General features: G+C 38.0%; 1 protein-coding gene across 9 annotated transcripts in view; it reads left to right on the top strand.

Annotated features, from left to right (window-relative positions):
* Positions 1-18,776, top strand: part of ANKS1B (ankyrin repeat and sterile alpha motif domain containing 1B) — a 6,771,497-nt gene that overhangs the window by 6,307,216 nt on the left and 445,505 nt on the right. Inside the window, exon 21 of one of the 9 annotated variants that reach the window (XM_044087911.1) lies at positions 3,980-4,418. The exons of the other annotated variants lie outside the window; for them this stretch is intronic. Within the exon in view, the coding sequence (XP_043943846.1) occupies positions 3,980-4,006 (27 nt within the window). The 3' untranslated portion in view covers positions 4,007-4,418. Of the gene's footprint in view, positions 1-3,979; positions 4,419-18,776 lie in introns of those variants that run through there. 9 annotated transcript variants of the gene reach the window in all.

The raw sequence follows: 18,776 nt of genomic DNA, 5'->3' as shown, positions 1-18,776 counted from the left end.
CTTTTTGACATTCTATGTGTATAGTGAGTTACACTTTGTAGTGACCTCCAAAAGTTTAAAAAATAAAATCAAATTCTGAGGATCACTTCACATCTGGTGCATTAAATTCAAAGTAAGCCAAGAATGCATGCATGCTGTTGATAAATGGCTGCCTACATCAGTAGCTCCATTGAGTTGTATGTTTAAAAAATACCACAAAATATGATAAATGTAGTTTATTTACCACTGATAGATTTTGGTTTAATGATATGCATTGGTGTTGTCCCTTGAAAGATGTGGAATGTAAATATATGTTATCTGTTAAACGATGTTAAGGGAGACAGAAGATGTATTGAAAAGCAATAATAATGAGTGAAATGTGTTACACATTACATAGATGGCCATACCTATGAGGTTCTTCTCCCTGTACTGAGAGAGCCCAAATAAGTGTTAAAATCAGAGGTAACAGAGATTGCAAACAGCTTGGAAGCAGTGAAAGCTAAACCTTTGGAACTAAATAGGCTTGTTTTCTCAAGTATTTGGTCTTGGTGACTGGGAATAAGGTAGAAAATCTGCATGATTTGCAAGATGTCACAGAGCCCATTAAGAAGGACTTGGATAAAACTCTTGAGAAACTAGTTAAGGAGGATTAAATGAGAAGGGTTTATCTTAGAATTTGCAGTATTTTTGAAAGTGAGGAAAAGCAGGATTTGGTGGACTATTTCAGAAGCAAAATGACAGACTAAACTGGGCTTGCCAAAGATTCATTGGATATAGAATCAGCCAAAACATTGACACTGCCAGAATCTCAGATGAAATTTAGGAAACCAAGGATGATATTGGTGGTTTTACATCATACAATGAGGAAACAACATTTATTGCTATTATGGAAAGCAGGATCATGACTGGTGGTGGCTGACCATCTAGTGTTTGTGGACCATGATTATTCTGAACTGACTTTACAGCATATAATGACATTTATGGGAGCAGTCATTGAGTACAAAAAGAGGAGAATGACATTCACAGTGTCTTTTTTGGCAGTTATTATAGTTGTATTGGAAATGTAAAGTCATAACTTTTGATGCTCTGGAAAACACCATTCAATAGATAAAGACAGGGACCTTATTTTTTATCTGAGTGGGTATGGAACAGAAATATAAAGAGACTGTTGAGTTTTGAGACTTAGTAATATCAGATCAAGCTGAGGATGAGTGGGAAAAACAGACTTGCCTGAGAATATATGGTTGTTTTTGTGTGCAAACACATGGTCGAGACAGATGTAAAGGGTTGAATACCCATAGTGAATTTATGATACAGTTGAGTATGTTATACATTTATGTACTTTTATTTTATTTATGATTAAAAGATTATTTAGTGAATACTAGTCATGATAAAGGCAGTTCTAATTTGGACTGCTAGGTTTCAATGACAAGTACAACCAAATATTTGAACTTTATAATTTATGGATTACTTTATATTCTCTACAATGCTTGTTCTATGTAAGTGATGAAACTGACCACTTAAAGGTTTAAAGTGAAGCAATACCCTATAAGATAGTGTATGGTTATAAATATTAGTTAACTAGTAGGGCAGTTTTTGGTTATTATAATACAATAAAATCAAATGAATGATGATTTTTTTCCTTACATTTTTATAAAAACAGGTCTCTTGTTTGTGGACCTCTGCCAATTTGGTTTGAAATTTACACATGACTTCAGAATATGAGGGAAACTGTGTAAGTTATACTGCTCGTATAATGTTATTTCATCTATTATTAAAAATGATTTAATAGTCATCAGACATGATAATGCCAGTTTTAGCTTGGATTTCTAGACTTCACCATATGACCATATGGCCAAATGTTTGAAAATTATAATTTATGGGACACTCAAATTTGCTCGGAGATTTTTCTTGTAGGTAAATGGTGAAATTAACTATTTACAATTTTGAAGTGAAAAGATAAACCTAGTTGATTAGTAAGGGTGTCATAAAGAACGTTTAGTTAACTAGTAAAGGATTTTTTGATTATTAGTGTATATTAAAAGCAAAGATACAATTTTTTTTTAAATGGTCTATAAGAATAAGCCTTCTATAGTGATGGTTAACAAAATGAATATTTAATACAGTGAATAGAGGCAGGTTTGAAGTTTATAGGATAGAGCTGAAACAAACAATGAAATGCAGACATTGAAAGAGTCATGTAGTTCTTATCTGCTGTTTGAGTTTGTTTTTATATTTGTTTGCTTGTCCGTGCATTTGCTACTTTCACTTGTAAAGGTATTATAACTCTTTAAAAGATGCCCTCTCTAAAATGAATGTGCCCTCCCAAAAATGCATCAGCCACTAAAATGGATTCTAAGCCTAACCCAATTTGTGTAGAATAAGATTCGGCTATGTGAGGCACAGGATTAAACCTTGTGATTTCCCCTCCATCTATATCCCTTACTGTGTGCCCTGTTGGCGTACAGCCATAGATAAATAAAAACAAGCAACTAAATAAGTGGTCCCAAAGTACCTATATAAAATAATGTCACAACGTATTTAGAGCTTTTGTCCTTTATTACATGGACTTCATCAGAAAAACAACTATATAAATTAATGCCATTTAAATAACATCATACACAAGTCACCTGACCGAGTCAACCAATCAGAAAAGTTACATTTAAAAACATACTAAATTATAAATGATATATTAAAAACATAAATATAAATATAAATGAATTAATTATCATTTATATAAAATACTGTATTCATAATACTACATTGGTGTTTAAGCATGTTGATGGTTTCCCATCCCATGTATTGTTTGTTTGCTGTATTGGAAAAAGTAAAAAAAAAACCTAGGGGTGGGCCATGGAAAATACACCTCGAACAGAGGGAGTTATAGTGGTAGATGAAGTTAAATGCCACAGTACGATTGGGACTTAATTATTTGCTATTAAATACATGTTTATTAAAATTCAACCTTATTATAAATACAGTATTTTATATAAATTGATAATTTAGTCATTTATATTTGCTGTATTTTATATATTATTTATAATTTACTATGTTTTTAAATTGGATTTTTCTGATTGGGTGAATTGGTCAGTTGACTTGTATATGACGGTATGTAAATGGCATTAATTTATATGGTTGTTTTTCTGATGACGTCCATGTAATAAAGGACGATAGAGGAAAATACATTGTGACATTATTTTATATTGGTACTTTGGAACCACTTTTTTGTTTTTTTATTTATGCAGACCAGTTTTTTTGTTTTTTATTTATGATTGGTAGTTGTTGGTACATTGATAGTTGTTTGGTTGTGTAGCCATAGATCCATGAAGATTATATGGCATGGAATTAAACTCTTGCTGTTGGGGTAGAAGGCAACTGTAGCTTCTACATCTAGAGCTTAGGTGCTCCAGTTCACTTCATAGTATGAAGAAGAAGCCAAAGTCTTATTGTAATCATTTCAGTCATTCATTATTTGTACACTATTTTTCAGATACTGTATGTTCACAGTTTGCTGACTGATGAGTCTACCAAAATATATGAAACTGCAGGATACTTTTTAAAATCTTCTGTGTGTTTTCTTATATAGTTCTGGCTTTGTGCATTTAGATCTCTTCCCCATTCTCAACCAATGTTAAATAAATGTATGCTTTTAAAATAATTTTGCTTTACTGTGTCCCATAGTTATAGTCACAACACATATTCTTTAGATTTATATATTTGGATAGGGCATTTATAGTCAGAATTTAGCTAGTGATGGCACCCTCCATGACAGCAGTCATCTGACTTTTTATTTTCTTAGTTTGCTTGCAGTGGCATGGGAGTTAATGCCATTAGATAATCTGAGTAAACATTTGGTTAATCTTGTACTCAGGCTATATCTGTACTACTTGTGTAGAGTATAATGATGATAGCATACGTAGTACATCATGGGAGCAAAATAATAAACTTGTTGACATCATCTAACAAAAATAACTTCAGTTAATTTTTTTCTCTCTCATAGGTATGCATATTAATTAATAGAACATAATCCTGGCATCCAGGTCTTTGGTTCGGTGTACAGATTATATTCTTTCCAAGCACTGTGGAAGGGAAAAGTGCTTGCTTGCTAAAGTTATTCATGAACCATCAGTCTGCATACCACAAGATGCAATAAAATACACACTTTTAATTTCTATAACAAACAGTTTTGAAACTGATCATGTAGGTAGGCTATTAAGTAGTACCTATTCTATATAACCAATACACAAGTTACTTTCTTTGCATGATGCCTCAGCATTGTTTTAGCTTTTTGTTTCTTTTACAGCTTATCATTTTATTGACTTGCTTACGACATTTCAGAATGTCACATTTTGTTGCACAGTTTAATTAGCAAGCAACTGTATCTGTCAGACAGAAGACTAGAATACCTAGCAAAGGCCGCCAAAGAATGAATGTATTGTCTCTGATTAAAGTGATAAAGTTTGTTTGTGATTTGTTATTCAACATGAGATGTTAAATAAATTGTGTGACAATCATACTTGATAATAATAATATTTCTGCGGGAAATAAGACTGGGATTTATTTAACTTCTGCTTTTTAAAGAGGCTTTGCATGCATTCATTTTGGAATGATATAATTATCCTGGGTATTGTTCTTCAAATGTTGAGCCAGCTTTCTTGAAGAGGCCTAAGTAAATCTGAAAATGTTATGTGCTTAAAATCATAAACATTCAGTAGTGTTTCCATATAAGATCAGGTAAAATGCAGAAGGATGATAATTAGCATGTGTATATGACTGCAAATAATTCATAACAAAAGAAGAATATACTAAGCATAATTTTGGTTAGTTCAAGTGTGTGTGTGTGTGTGTGTGTGTGTGTGTGTGTGTGTGTGTGTGTGTGTGTGTGTGTGTGTGTGTGTGTGTGTGTCTGTGTGTGCTCATGTGCTTGCATACATTGGGAGAGGGGCTCAGTTTTCTTCAGTAGAGTACAGCATGTGCAGTCTTTATACGGAGGGGCCCAAATGAAAGCAGTTTTATGTTATTTGGGAAAGGCTCAAGAACTTTTCTGTAATTTGAGAGAGGGTCAGAATGACAATATGAGAATCAATTAAGTGAACATCAAAACTTAAGCCCTAACTGTGACTCAGCCAAGCATATACTTTATTCTGTATTTTCTGTGCAGCCATATTTATAATATATAACTTTCCCATAACGTAAGTTAGACAACATTTGCAAAAGTAAATTGTAGTTTTGGTTTTATTCATATAAACGTTGAATGATCCTTTTAAAAAGTATAGCTTATCTGTGATGCCCAGCCAATGCGCAGTCCCAGATTTCTTGTTGCATTTATGCAACTGCTGTATATTTTGTTGTTGTCTTTATGTAACTGCTCTTGTGCTTACCTCAGTGTGCACATTTCTCTTCTGCAGATGATGCCACTGAGATTTTATATGAGTGAGTATATAAATGCATCTATACTAAGCAATGATTTATATACTCTACCTTCAGCTTCTTTGTCACTTTTTCCCTGAGTATAAAGAATACTCATCTGCATATACATTATATATGCAAACTTTCATGCAGAAAGCCTTTTTCTGTCTCTTCTTATATGTTGTATTATCTCCAGCCTTTGACATGTCTGTAATCATGGACCAGTATGAAACAGTGGCGAGTCAGGGGACAAGGTACTGTATTACCTTCAGGTGAGTGTCAACATGTGGACATTTAAACCAGGCCTAGCAGACGTGTTGCAGGCATTGCAGAGCTGCCAAGCATTCACGTGTTGGGTAAAAGTGGTCAGTCCAGTAATGATGACTGCACTGCATGATTTTCAGGCATCTACCTGTGAACAGTCCCAGGTCAGGCAGACATACCTTATTACCTTTCATGTCTTCACATAACGACAGTCAAGAGACACACTGCACTTAAGCAGCAAAGAACAGCTGTTCCACAGAACCACGAATCTCTCTCTCACACTGCCTAAACCTGGTACATTAAGTTCACCACCAAAGAGGTACTGATTGTCATTCCTGCTGCTAATATGTGAGCAATCTATAGTGATGGGTCATAATTTGCTGTGACCTCTTACAGTATTACAGTTTTCTGAAATCCATCACATAAAGACAAAGAAGCACAATAATACTGATTTTTGATAGCTTATAAGGATTTCTCTGTCCATCTCATCTGACGTTCTGATTACCTACAGCATATGTTCTTAACTAACAGCATCATTTCTTTTTACCCACTGCTCCTTAGACTTGCTTTGCATCTGTCCCATGCTTTTTTCTGCTGTAGGTGTACATCGTTGTTCCCTGTCATAGTTTTAGACACTGTGATCTGTTCTGGAAAGCTGTTCCCATCAGTCATTATATTGTACTCCTTCTAGAGACAAATCTGTACTCTCCTCCTTTTACCCCCCCCTCTCTCTCTTGTCATATTTAAATATGCCAGTACATAAGGTAACTGATGATCCATTACATTTTAAACTTTTACACTCCTTATTATTAACTGTTTTTAATAAAATAATGCATTGCACCATTTGGCTGTGTGGTTTATTATTCTGCTAATTAAGTGGCGACATGCTAACTCATTAAAGCCTTCACTGCCTTTTTTGTATTCTTCCTGTTAACACCCATTACTCATTATGATGTCCAGATTGGTCTGGCTTCTTTAACTAAGTGACTTATCTGCTAAAAATAGGCAGTATTACAAAGGGAAAGGATATATGAACAAAATGATACTAAGATTGTTAATATGCAATGTCGTGCAGTATAGAAATTAATCACTGCCACGTATTCATATTTTTATATTTATGTTCATATTTTCAAAACTGAGAGACCTACATACATGAGGAGTATGGTGTATAGTGCTTTGATAGGAGATATGAAAATGTATTGTCAATGACACTGTACTGGAGATATTGCTAGTTGTTAGTTGTTGTTGTTGTGTCTTTCGGCTTTTTCCCGGTTAAGGGTCGCCACAGCGGAACTCTGGTCCGCTAATGATTGGTAGTTGATTTTTACATGCCGAGTTACCAGCCCTGATGCACAACCTTCAACTAAGGTATGCCCATTCACGCATGTCTCCACGCAGAAGACGCTCTAGCTGAGAATCAAACCGGACAGCATCTTAATGTGAGGCGACAATGCTACCGCAGCACCACCACCACGGTTTTTTGCTAGTTGTTAGTAGTTATGAAAATTAGCAATATTTCCATATGTACTTAATACCTCATAAAACAAGCGACTTACAAACTATTGCATGGCACCAGGTAAAATTTTAGATGTTGCTGAAGAAAACTGTCATTGATATTTGCACTGTAAATTACACATCTTTAGAGATATTCAGTGTTATTTATATCACTAATTATACAATTAAGCATATGTTTTAATATTTCTGTAAATATCTCAATAAGCATACAATCAGAGAGGAATTTCTTGCTATCATATTGCAGCTGATGCCTGGTTAACTAATGTGTTCTAACAATAAATGTCTAGGTTGTACAGTTATGACAATTCGTTTGTGAAAGTATCAAAATATATAATTCTGGATTTCTGTGTATTATAATATTTATAGAAAGACTGTCTGCCAGATTCAATAAAGTCTGCATGGCCCATTTACACCATGCACAACACACATGGTAGTGCACTGTACTGGATTCAGTAAGTTGCTGTCCATGGTGTGTAGAGCCACACACAGCTGCACTAACAAGGTAAATACGGTAGCATGAAAATTATAGCATAAGCAACTGAACTGTATACTAATCAACCAATCCAAGATGGAGGAGCTATTCAGAATGCTGTAAAGCAACAGTGTAGACATAGTGCTGATTTTCCCTGTGAATTCCAAAACCTGTTGAAATACAGCCATGGAAAGGAGTCAACCCAGAAACAATTTTAGGGGCTGCTGTTGCTCTAATTCGTGTGTATGTACAACAGGCTGAAGTCTGTGCTGCTGCTGCTAATACACCACAGCCAAGAAGGAGAAGAGTTTTCAGACACCAGGTAATTTATCACAATCTACATGATGTGTCAATTGTAGAGTGCTACAGGGTAGACAGAGACACACTACAGGAACTCTGCAACCTCTGTCATCCTCAACTCAGAGCCAGGGCAAACAGAGGGGAACTCCATCCCAGTGGAGACAAATGTATGTGTAACACTTAGAATTTTAGCTACAGGTACCTTTCTTAGACCAACAGGGGACATACTGGGGGTGTCACAGGCATCAGCATCCAGGATCCTCCATTAGTTCCTAAATGCTGCACTCCAACATGCTAGTCACCACATATATTTTCCCTGTACTCCTGAGGATAGGGCCAGAAATATACAGCAGTTCTACCCTGTAGCACACTACCCTGAAGTACTGGGTGCCATAGATTGCACACATGTAGAAATTAAGACACCACCTGGGGTACAGGGAAGGCTCTACAATAATAGAAAGGGCTACCACTCTATTAACTGTCAAGTCATGTGTAATGCCAAGGGAATCACCATGAACATTTGTGCTGGTAACCCAGGCAGTTACCATGATTCACATATCTGGCACGCCTCCCAACTGTATCAGATGTTCACTAGGATGATATCCCACAGGGTCATTTACCGGGAGATGCAGGTTATGCACTGAAACTGTGACTGATGACAGCCATCAGAAATGCACACCCACCTGCTGAAGAATGCCATAATGAGGAACACGCTCAAGCCAGAAATATCATAGAGCATATGTCTTGGCTGCTGAAGTTGCAGTTCTGGTGCCTAGATACATCTGGGGGAGCCCTGCAGTACAATCCATGTACATCCACTGAAATATTCACAGTATGTGCCGTGTTGCACAACATCATCCTGAGAAAACAGCTTCAGCAGGATCAACAAGGAGAAGAGGCACACTTCCCACCACTAATACAAAGTCACCACAGCCGCATGCAGGTGAGGAGTCAGAGAGAGAGAGAAGCAGCTGCTGCTGTGGGTATAGGCAGCCATAGGCGTGCTCAATATGCCCTTGCATTGGCTATGAGACAACACTTAGCATACTCACTCACCACCTTAATCCCTAAAACCTTCCTCCTATGCACATACATATAATAACATTGATGCCAGGCAACACTCCCAACCTTTACCTACCCATGTCATGGCTGTGTACTGCTCGCATCAAACAGTCAGCCCTGAACTAAAACTTTTGCAACTGTTGGATTTACAAGGTAAGTGTTGAACCTGGAGTGTATTGTGTAATAATATGAATGACTGGTGTATCCTTGCATGTTGTTACTTGGTAGTGTAAGAAAGTAAAAGGTGGGAGACTTGTACAGAAATTACCTTAACATGTGACAGCAGAGACGTATTTGACGTATGTGTGTCCATTATTAAGTAGTAGACCTGAGCATCAAAGATTCACACAGTCATACCTCTGAAAGTAGTGATGGTGACTGCATGTCCTCAGTATCACATCATACGTTTTTATTGGAAAATCATTAAAGAGGGAAATTAGAAAGTAATGATACACATTTCAGTTTCAGACTTCACAACCCTCACAAGATCATTAACAATAAAGATGGAAACATTTTGATGGTATCAACTGTCTAACTTTCAAAGACCAATATACATCAAATATACACTTACCAATTCAACATCACAAATGGAGATATACTAAGCACTAAGTCAACTATGCAGCTTGAGCATCAGACTCAAAGCTTATGTTTCCCTGAATCCAAAAGATAAAAGACAAGGATATGGTACAATTATCATTGCTTGCACAAAGTGTTGTCTGGGGGGCAGGAAGCCTAGGCTGACACAAAAAGTCGGTGAATGTGTATGAGAAAGAAAGAGAAGCAGACAGACATATAGCTAAAGTAACAAATGGCCAGTAAGAAAAAATGAGTTTTAAGCTTCATGGTTGAACCATGTAACTGGTGTGTGTATGTCTATATGGCTCCTCCAGGTGAGACTGGTGTGCGAGTAAGTGTCTGCATGAACATAGTCAAGCTCTATGCTAGTTCTATGTCTTGGTATGTTGGATAGGTGTGAGCCATGCATGGTATAGGTGCTAGTTCATTGTTATCATACCTGATCACAAGAACTGGCTCTGCCAGCTGGCACATCCACACCCACAGTCAGATGAACTGCTGCTACCTGAACATGACTGATATCTGCTGGATGAGCTCTCCTCATGAGAATGTCCAGGACCATGACCCCATGGCTTGCCATGTCTGGGTGTCAACAGCCCAACCAATGATTGAGCAGTGGAAGTACTGCCACTATGGGAGTGTGATTGGACACAGCACATTGGCTAACAGCAAATGATGTGGCTGACCTATACCCATGAGGATGACATCTACATCCCAGCAGATGTTCTATCACAGACACTGCCTGTTCCAACATGTCATTCATCAGATCCATTGAATCAGCAACATGATGGAGGCAGTCACGCATGTCAGTCTGTACCACATCTATAACCCTAAGCATTTTCTCTGGAGGACCTATGGAAACATGCCTGTGCCTCCATGATGGCCCTAAACATACATTGAGTGGCACGGGAAGAGACAGTTGGATCACTTGGAAGATGGACAGCAGGCCTCCTCCAAGCATCCCTAACAACTACCTTATGTAACACCTCATCCACATTTTGGCTATGGCCAGAGTCAACAGGCACTGAAACCGCAGTAACCACACTTCCTTGATTGATTGTCTCACCTCTACCTGTCCATTATCTGAGGGCTCACTAGAATGGGTAGGCATAGGCCTACTGGCTGTATCCAATGGAATTTCAGGGGATGGTTGTATGTCAACTTCAGTGTCAGATTCAACCTCTGCACCCCCCAACTATGCCTCTGTTTGGTCACCATCATCATCAGTGTCTGCTGATACTCTGACATCAGGTGGTAGAAGTCCCACACTTCCACTGTCAGGATCACCTCTGATAATAAGCAAATAACACAGGAAAATATTAATAGCTACACTACTATAGTACAATATATGCTAACAAAATAACAGTGGTACTACTATTAGACAGTACATCAATACACACAACAGTCCTGACATCAACATCACACACTAAAATATTTCTTTGAACTGCTCATCAGTACTAACATAAAATGTTTGGCTTACCATGTGTAGATGATGGTATGCTTCCTATGCTGGATGGTCCTGGAAGAAGTTACCCAAAGGGTAAGGATAGCATCATCACAATTGACAGTAACACAGGGGGTTAAACATTTTTGTCCTTTATATGTCCATTGACTATACTTTCAACAAGAACTTGGATGACAATCCCAACCTAGGCCCCATATGTAATCAATCAGAATGTGTTGGTAACTATAGCAATCTTCAACCACTCCACCCAATTTCTTGTTAAACAGAACAAATGTTTTGATGCAAATATTTTACTACACAACAGTGTTTAACAAATGAGGTACAAAAGCCTACCTGGAAGTTCCTTCTGGGACATACTTGCTGTCTCTGAAACAGTAGCACCAATGTCAAGGGCATGCTGTTCTGCACTTTCCTGGGAGCTGTCTGGATCCCTGACAGTGGACAGGCACTCTTCATTTGCTGTTAGTTGTGACTGTGTAGCAGTCCCCCCCATTACCCATCCAATCATGGGCCACTGCAGCAGCTCTCCAACATGGAAATAAGATCATGGCCCTATGGTGCACCTGATCATATGTCCTGTTGTGTCTTCCTACTGCATTGACATCTCCAACTATCTTCTGCCAAATTTGCACTTTGCCTGAAATATCTCCACATCCCCTCTCAAGCAGAAAGGCACCATATCACATAAAAGCTTCAACAATTACCTGATTTTCAGGGTCACTGAAGGTTTGTTTTCAGGGATTGAGGTGCCTGGGTGCCATAGTCCTAAGTGTCCTAAACAAAACAGAAGGCTAATAAATGTAAGTATCACATAACTACAAAATAACTGTTCTCAGATAAAACAGAAAAGGTAGCATTTCAGTATTACCCACTGGAGAAACATAAAACAGTCTAGAAATATGAAATATGAGCAAACAGTCTGCATGCCAAAAAATGAGAGTAGCAATAGCAACATATCCTTCCTTGTGCATTAACAGAAATGCAGCTTTGCTCTCCCACCCCCAAAACAACAGGAAAAATGACACATTTTACTAACAAACCATCACTGAACTTCTAAAAGTGCTATCAAATGAAATGTCCCTGAAATATGTCTGGAGATTTTACATTCTATTTTAAGGTATTGTCAATCATGTCTACCTGTGAAATGCTCTGACAAGCATGACCACACCATAAGTACACTTCTAACTAATGCATATAGTCAAAAGTGCAATTTGCTAAAGAAAAAATATATATTATAAAATATTAAATAGATTTTTCTTAATGGCATTTCAGCATATGCAATATATAGTTGAAAAATGCAAGCATACCTTCTCAAGTTCAGTAATCTTCCATGCATATATATCCCAAAGTAATAGCTTATTTTCTGTGTTCTCCACATAAACAAGTCTTCTCACCTTCAGGTTCCCTAGCTACACAGTTGCCTTTTTATGGTGTAGATTCAAGGTTGTCAGCATGGTGAAGATGCAAATGAGGTGTGAACTCATTAGAATTGCTGAATCTCAGATACTTGTCTCTGTGTATGAGATGTAAACAAAGTGCAGGCACTTCCTCAGTGTTTATTGCTAATGAATTGCAACTGTGAATGATTACTAGTAGGGAGAATGAAAACACAACAGCAATGAAAACTGCCCTACCTCCAGTGGGTGTGTCAGGTTAGACTTTCAAAGTGTATAGAAGTCATTTTATCAATGCTGAAAATGTAAGGAGACACAATTCGCAAGTTCTGTTACTTCACATCCAAACTCCCCTTCATTAGTTGACAACTGTATATTATTGCCATATAATATTCTCACAAATGTTAAGGACAAGGATCTAGAATGCCTTATAGACTGCACGTTTCAGATTACTGGTCAGATATGACAAGAATGTGCAATAAACACAGAGAGGTAAGACAAAGCTGCATTTTTTGCAAGCAATAGTCATAAATGATTGTGTGATCACTCAGTTCACTACTTCCAAAATTAACTCATTCACTCCAATGGAGCTCAAGAAGTTTGCACTGTAACTTCCAATGGGTGGAGCCTAAGCCTTTTGACAGAATCAAATTATGTCCTCACATTTCGAACAAATGTTTTAAAGATTTCTGTTGTCACTGTTTTTCTGCTGTGGTGGAGATTATCCAGTAACCATTTGCAAACTCTGCAAAACCTTTAGCAGGAAAACTGCTGTTTCATGCCTGCAGCCTTGGGACCTTCATGGAGCACAAGCTACTTGTTGCTGTGGCTGTGGGTTGTTCACCCCTCACTCAGCTGGGGAATGTTCTGTAAGTGGGAGGTAAAACGAGAAAGTTCCTTATGAGAATGTAGCAGTACTTAAAAAATGCTGGGGGAGAGTGGAAAAATAGTAAAATAATTGTGAAGGATTCCATTGGAAGGGGAGTGTGTTATGTTAAAGACCTTGCTAGCCTTGCACAAGCCTAGAGGAGTCTATGCTGGTGAAGCACTACTTTCTGTGCCCCTGACCTCAATGCTTAATGTTCAGACTCTCCAGCTTTAATTTTCAATAAATGGCAAAACAGAATAAAGATTGTTGATGGCTCATAGGTAAACTGGGCGGTCACAATGGTGCAGCGGTTAGCATTGCTGCCTCACAGCAAGAGGATCTCTGGTTCGATACTCAGCTGGGGTGCCTTTTGTGTGGAGTCTGCATGTCCTCCCTGTGGTCGCGTGGGTTTCTTCCAGGTGCTCCGGTTTCCTGCCATATCCCAAAGACATGCTGTAGGTGGATTGGATACTCTAAATTGGCCCTAGGTGTGAGTGTGTGCATGTGTGTGTGCCTTCTGTGGAAGGCTGGGCGCCGGGCTGGCAACTCGACACCGTAAAACTTCACTGCCAATCATGAACGGACAGTGATCTGCTCTGGAGACCCTTAACCGGGAAAAAGCCAAAAGAAGAAGAAGATTTCAAACAAATGTTTATTTCTCTGGAACCATAGGAGTTACACAAGAAGTATAAATGGCAAACTCTTCAACAGAAACTATATTTATAGGTTTTAGGTCTTAAACTGAATTTTATAAGTCATAGTAAACATAGTAACTATTATGTTTGTAATATTTTGTAAACAACGTCCTATATCTCAGTAACCATTCTAGTTATACACATACTGTCAGCAGCATTTTATTCATCTGGGTGCGAGCTTTCATATGAGGGAAAGGAGTTCTGTCTGTGTTACTTTATTGTTGAGATATTTAGATAAATCTGAAAATTATATCTATATATATTAGTATCATAAAAACAACAGTTAATATCTCTTTACCTGCACTAGACAGAGGTCAAATATTAATGCAGTTGAGTTTGCTATTGTGTATGCTTTAAGATGAAATATTTTAAAACTCTTTACATAGCGTGGTTTTGGAATTACTGATGCAAATATGAACAAATAATATTTGATGCATTGAGGCGTCAGTAGGAAGTAAGTGCAGTTGCACCTGGCGGCAACACTAGGATGTAATGAGTTAATACATGTACAAAAAACTGTTATATGGTTTGTTAGTACTATGGATATTTCTGCATTTGGGTGTATGTAGAATGATTTCAGTTCTCTGCTGCAAAGCTGTTTGTGTGGCAAAGAGGGATAAGGCAGCCTTACTGGGTTCTGAAGGTTCATTGGAGTGAGAGTTCAAATCCAGACCTATGTAGAAATATGTCATGTTATCTAATGAACATTTTGTAATGTTAACTTTATAGATTGTTTTTTTTTTTTCATTTTAGCTACCTTTCCCTTTTATTTATTTTTTTTAATGCCAGTGTTTATAAGGTGTGCGGCTTAGTACAAACAAGAGAAATGGAGAAAAATTAATGTCAGGTTTGGCTGTGCTTATCTCGTTTCTGAGATGCTTAGCAGTGTGTCAACTGGACTAGTGGGCCAAAGAAGAAGCAAACAGAACACCTGTAGAACACCTGCAGACACAGAGACTGCAAAAGTGCAAAGATCAAAAAGAATACATTGTTGCAATTTTTCCTTTCCATTGCGTAACAACTTAAGAATGAATAGAAAATTATGGAAATGTCATGTAACTGGTCCTGTTTCAGCAGGTGTAAGTGCAGGGCTGGCATACAGATGGTCCTGTTTTTTAGCACAAGGTGTGGAACCTATTTTTACTGTTGTGACAGTGCAGTTTATAGCAATGAACTGAAAAAGAGACAAGTGTTATTTCAATATTATTGTGGCAAAAGGATGCCTTACACATGGCCCTGAGTTCTAATACAGGATATTCCTCACATTTTTACTGTTGTTCCACTTCCCATTATATTCACTCTCACTTATAACACTTTATTTAGTGGAGCTGATATTTTATTTATTTATTTAACATTTGTTAAGCGGGAAATTCCGACTTGGAATGAAGCCAATTTTTAGCGGAGTCCTGGGGAGAAATGCTTCAGATGCATGTCTTTGTAATGTGGGAGGAAACCAGAGTGCCCAGAGGAAACCCACATGAATGCAGGCAGGACATGCAGACTCCACACAGAAGGTACCCCAGCCAAGAATCAAACCAGAGGACCTCTTGCTGTGAGTTGACAACTCTACTGCTGCATCACTGCACAGTCCAAATGATATGAATTATCTGTATGAGGGATAAGACACCCTAATTGTGTTTTCGCATGTATGACTGAGGGTATACAGTCTACTATATTTCTGTAAGCATAATTCTGCTATCTTAACTTGCATGGTCTTCATAAGTACATAGCACACATACACAACTGGATCTATATACAATAACATTGTCATGTTACATACATACATGTGTAACACCTGAAACTGTCACCTGCATTTATGAATGATTCCTGACAATATCTGAGCACCACTTCTTCTGTGGCAAAGATAGAAAAATCAACACTGTGAAAGGAAATGTTTTATCCTTTATGACTAGGTTTGAATCTCACACTGTAAAAATCAGTTTTATCAGTGTACAAAGGGAAAAACAAATGTGCCAGGTCATATCATATATGCCCCCAAGTGCATGACTGCAAACTTAACTCACCTAACAGTTACCTCCCAATTTCCAATATATATTTCCAAACTACATCACCAGACACCCCTCAAACTAAGCCAAGTATAAGATTAACCTTCCAGTTTCAAGTATTTATGTCCTCCCTGCTTGGCACTGCTGTGCTCCACTTAACATTAGGCAAACATGGCTGGCATCATTACTCGAGTTTGTGCACTACCATTAAATGTGATAACTGGAGTTGGTGGAAAAGCATCATTTTCCATTGCTCTAGGTTGGGTGTTAGACATGGCTGGAGTTGGTGGGGAAGTTCAACTTTAAGGTGCAGAAGTGGGGTATCCAGGAGTCCAAGATATTTGTTGCAGTCCTAGTAAAGTGCCACAGCCAAAGACTTCTGCAGGGGAACTATTCTGTCTCCCAGTACAAGTCTGAGGCATGGAGTAGTTTAACTCAGGCTGTATCCAGTACTACTGACATCCCGTGCAATGGAGAACAGTATAGGTATCATTTTAATGACCTATGTAGATGGAAAAGGATGCCCTCAACCTTTGGTTGAATGAATTTGAGACTGCAGGCATCCCATAGCTGTGCAAGTATGATAATAAGAGAGAATTTGTAACACTTAGAAAGCTAAATGTAGGCAAGACTGGTATGCATAATACTCTTCTGTTCTTTTCTGTTCTTTCCCCAGCTAATGCTGACATAGAGTTCAACAGATAGGCTCATGTTGCTCAATTGAAGAGACTGAGGGAAGCAAGTGGTTTCTCTATAGCACAAGAGAAGTATTACTGTAGCTTTAAAAGTTAAAGATAGATTTTTGTTTTTTTTATACAGTTGTAGTAAATTGAGTATGCATAGCCTAACTGTAACAGTAAGTATGCATGAATTAGTTGGTAGCACAAACCAACTTTAGGAGTCAAATACAAGACTGTAGTCACAGGTTCTGGGTTCCAATATGACGAGTAACAAATATACAGTACTGGATTTCTTTAATAAAATACTTACATCAAATTCAACTCTATACAAGAGACATACATTCCCTGCTGTTAACTGTAATCTGTATAATTGGAACCCGCATATGTGCAATATATGTACTTTTCAATCTGTAGTTACAGTTTGTTCATTAGGACATATACGTAAATGTAATACTTCAGATAAAATAGTTGTAGACTACTGTTACTGCATTGTAAGTCACATATGGTGGTACTAATGTTATCTCCTTCTTTCTCTCACCCCAACCCTTATCTCTCTTTTTTATTTTATATTATGTGCCATCAAAATGTTTCCATGTCATCCATCTGTACCAGATCACTAAATGCTACACAGCACAGCAAGATAGACCCCCCCCCCCCGTGGATCAGCCTGCTCCCGCTCCACCAGCTCCGGCACCAATGCCCAGCATGTCTGGAAGCCAACCTGACAGCACTGCTGCCTCTGTACTATCTGCATGCTGAGGTAGTACTGTTCCAGCAACCAGTACAGTGCTACCTTCCTGTAGTAGTGGCAGAGGTAGTGATTTCTTCACCCACAAAGAGATGCCAGGGTTGCTGTTTAGGATTGTGCACTGCACCGTTGGTGCACACCTACGCTGGATGGAGAGGCTGCTCTCCCTCATGGTCCAGTGGAGGAGAAGATGTCAAGCACTGCCGCCACTGCCCCCAGAAAGGGGACAGTGATGATAGTCCAGTGGGTGAGAACTCAATTGTCACTGTCTCCATGTCTGATGGGCATGAGCCTGTGGGGTCCTCTCCCTCACCCCAATTATGGTGTCCCCCAACTTTTTGAGTCCCTCACCATCCCTATCACTTGCCTTGTTTGTCTTCTTTGTTTAGATTTCCTTTCTCACCTACTGAACTTACCTGACCCAGAAATACCTATGTCCCTTACCCAGCATTCCTCTCCTACTGAATTAAAAAAAAAATAAAATGGCCACATTTTTTTATTTTACATTTGTTGACCGGGCTAGTCTAGCTGGATATATGTCCATTTTCAGTAGAGGCCCGGGGAGAAAAGCTCCACACATTTTAAACAAAATTCACATTTACAGAAAATACATATTTAGAATGCATATATGTTTTCTTAAACGGAGGAGGCTGCAAGTTTACAAGTACATAATTATGGTTACACATATTTGAATAGACTTAGCATAGATAATAAGAAGTTACATTTCAGTGTTATTAAAGAAGACTAGTTGAGAGAAGAGAAGAAAGCAATAGTGTCGATAAAGGTAATAAAGGAAGATAATGAAAAATGAAAAAGGAGAAGCAGTTAGGTAATAAATCTAGAAGTAATATGAGTCACTTTAATGAATCCCGTACTAGCAAGGACTGTGCAGGAGAGGAAATATAGTAGTATTTAATATAAAATAGAATTAGAGAAGAGAAGGCAAAATAAGTTGGAGAGAAGAAAATAGATTCAGAGATGAGAATCTAGAATCATTCAGGTAAAAATGGATAAGTTGGTCAGTCAGGTTTAGAACAGGGGCACATCCAGTGTGTTTTCAGGAAGAGCTTAAGTTTATTTTTAAACAGAGTAGTTGAGGGAAGTGTGGTAAGTTCAGAGGGAAGTAGGTTCCAGGTTTTTCCAATGGAAATAGAAAACAGAGAGTCTCCAGCTCTATTGTTTGATTTATTGATGTATACAAGAGATTTTTGTGATGATCTTAGGGACTTAAGGTTCTCATAGGGGTGGATAAGATTTGATAGGATGGGTGTTTTGTCAGGTTGATACAGTATTTTGTGGACGATGGTCAGTTGATTATATTTTAGATGTTGTTGAATTTCAAG

The sequence above is a fragment of the Protopterus annectens genome, chromosome 11.part0 (assembly GCF_019279795.1).
Source record: "Protopterus annectens isolate FY-2018-M chromosome 11.part0, PAN1.0, whole genome shotgun sequence".
NCBI classification, from domain to species: Eukaryota; Metazoa; Chordata; order Ceratodontiformes; family Protopteridae; genus Protopterus; species Protopterus annectens.
The sequence above is the reverse complement of the archived record's forward strand: the minus strand, read 5'-3'. Positions and strand labels throughout refer to the sequence as shown.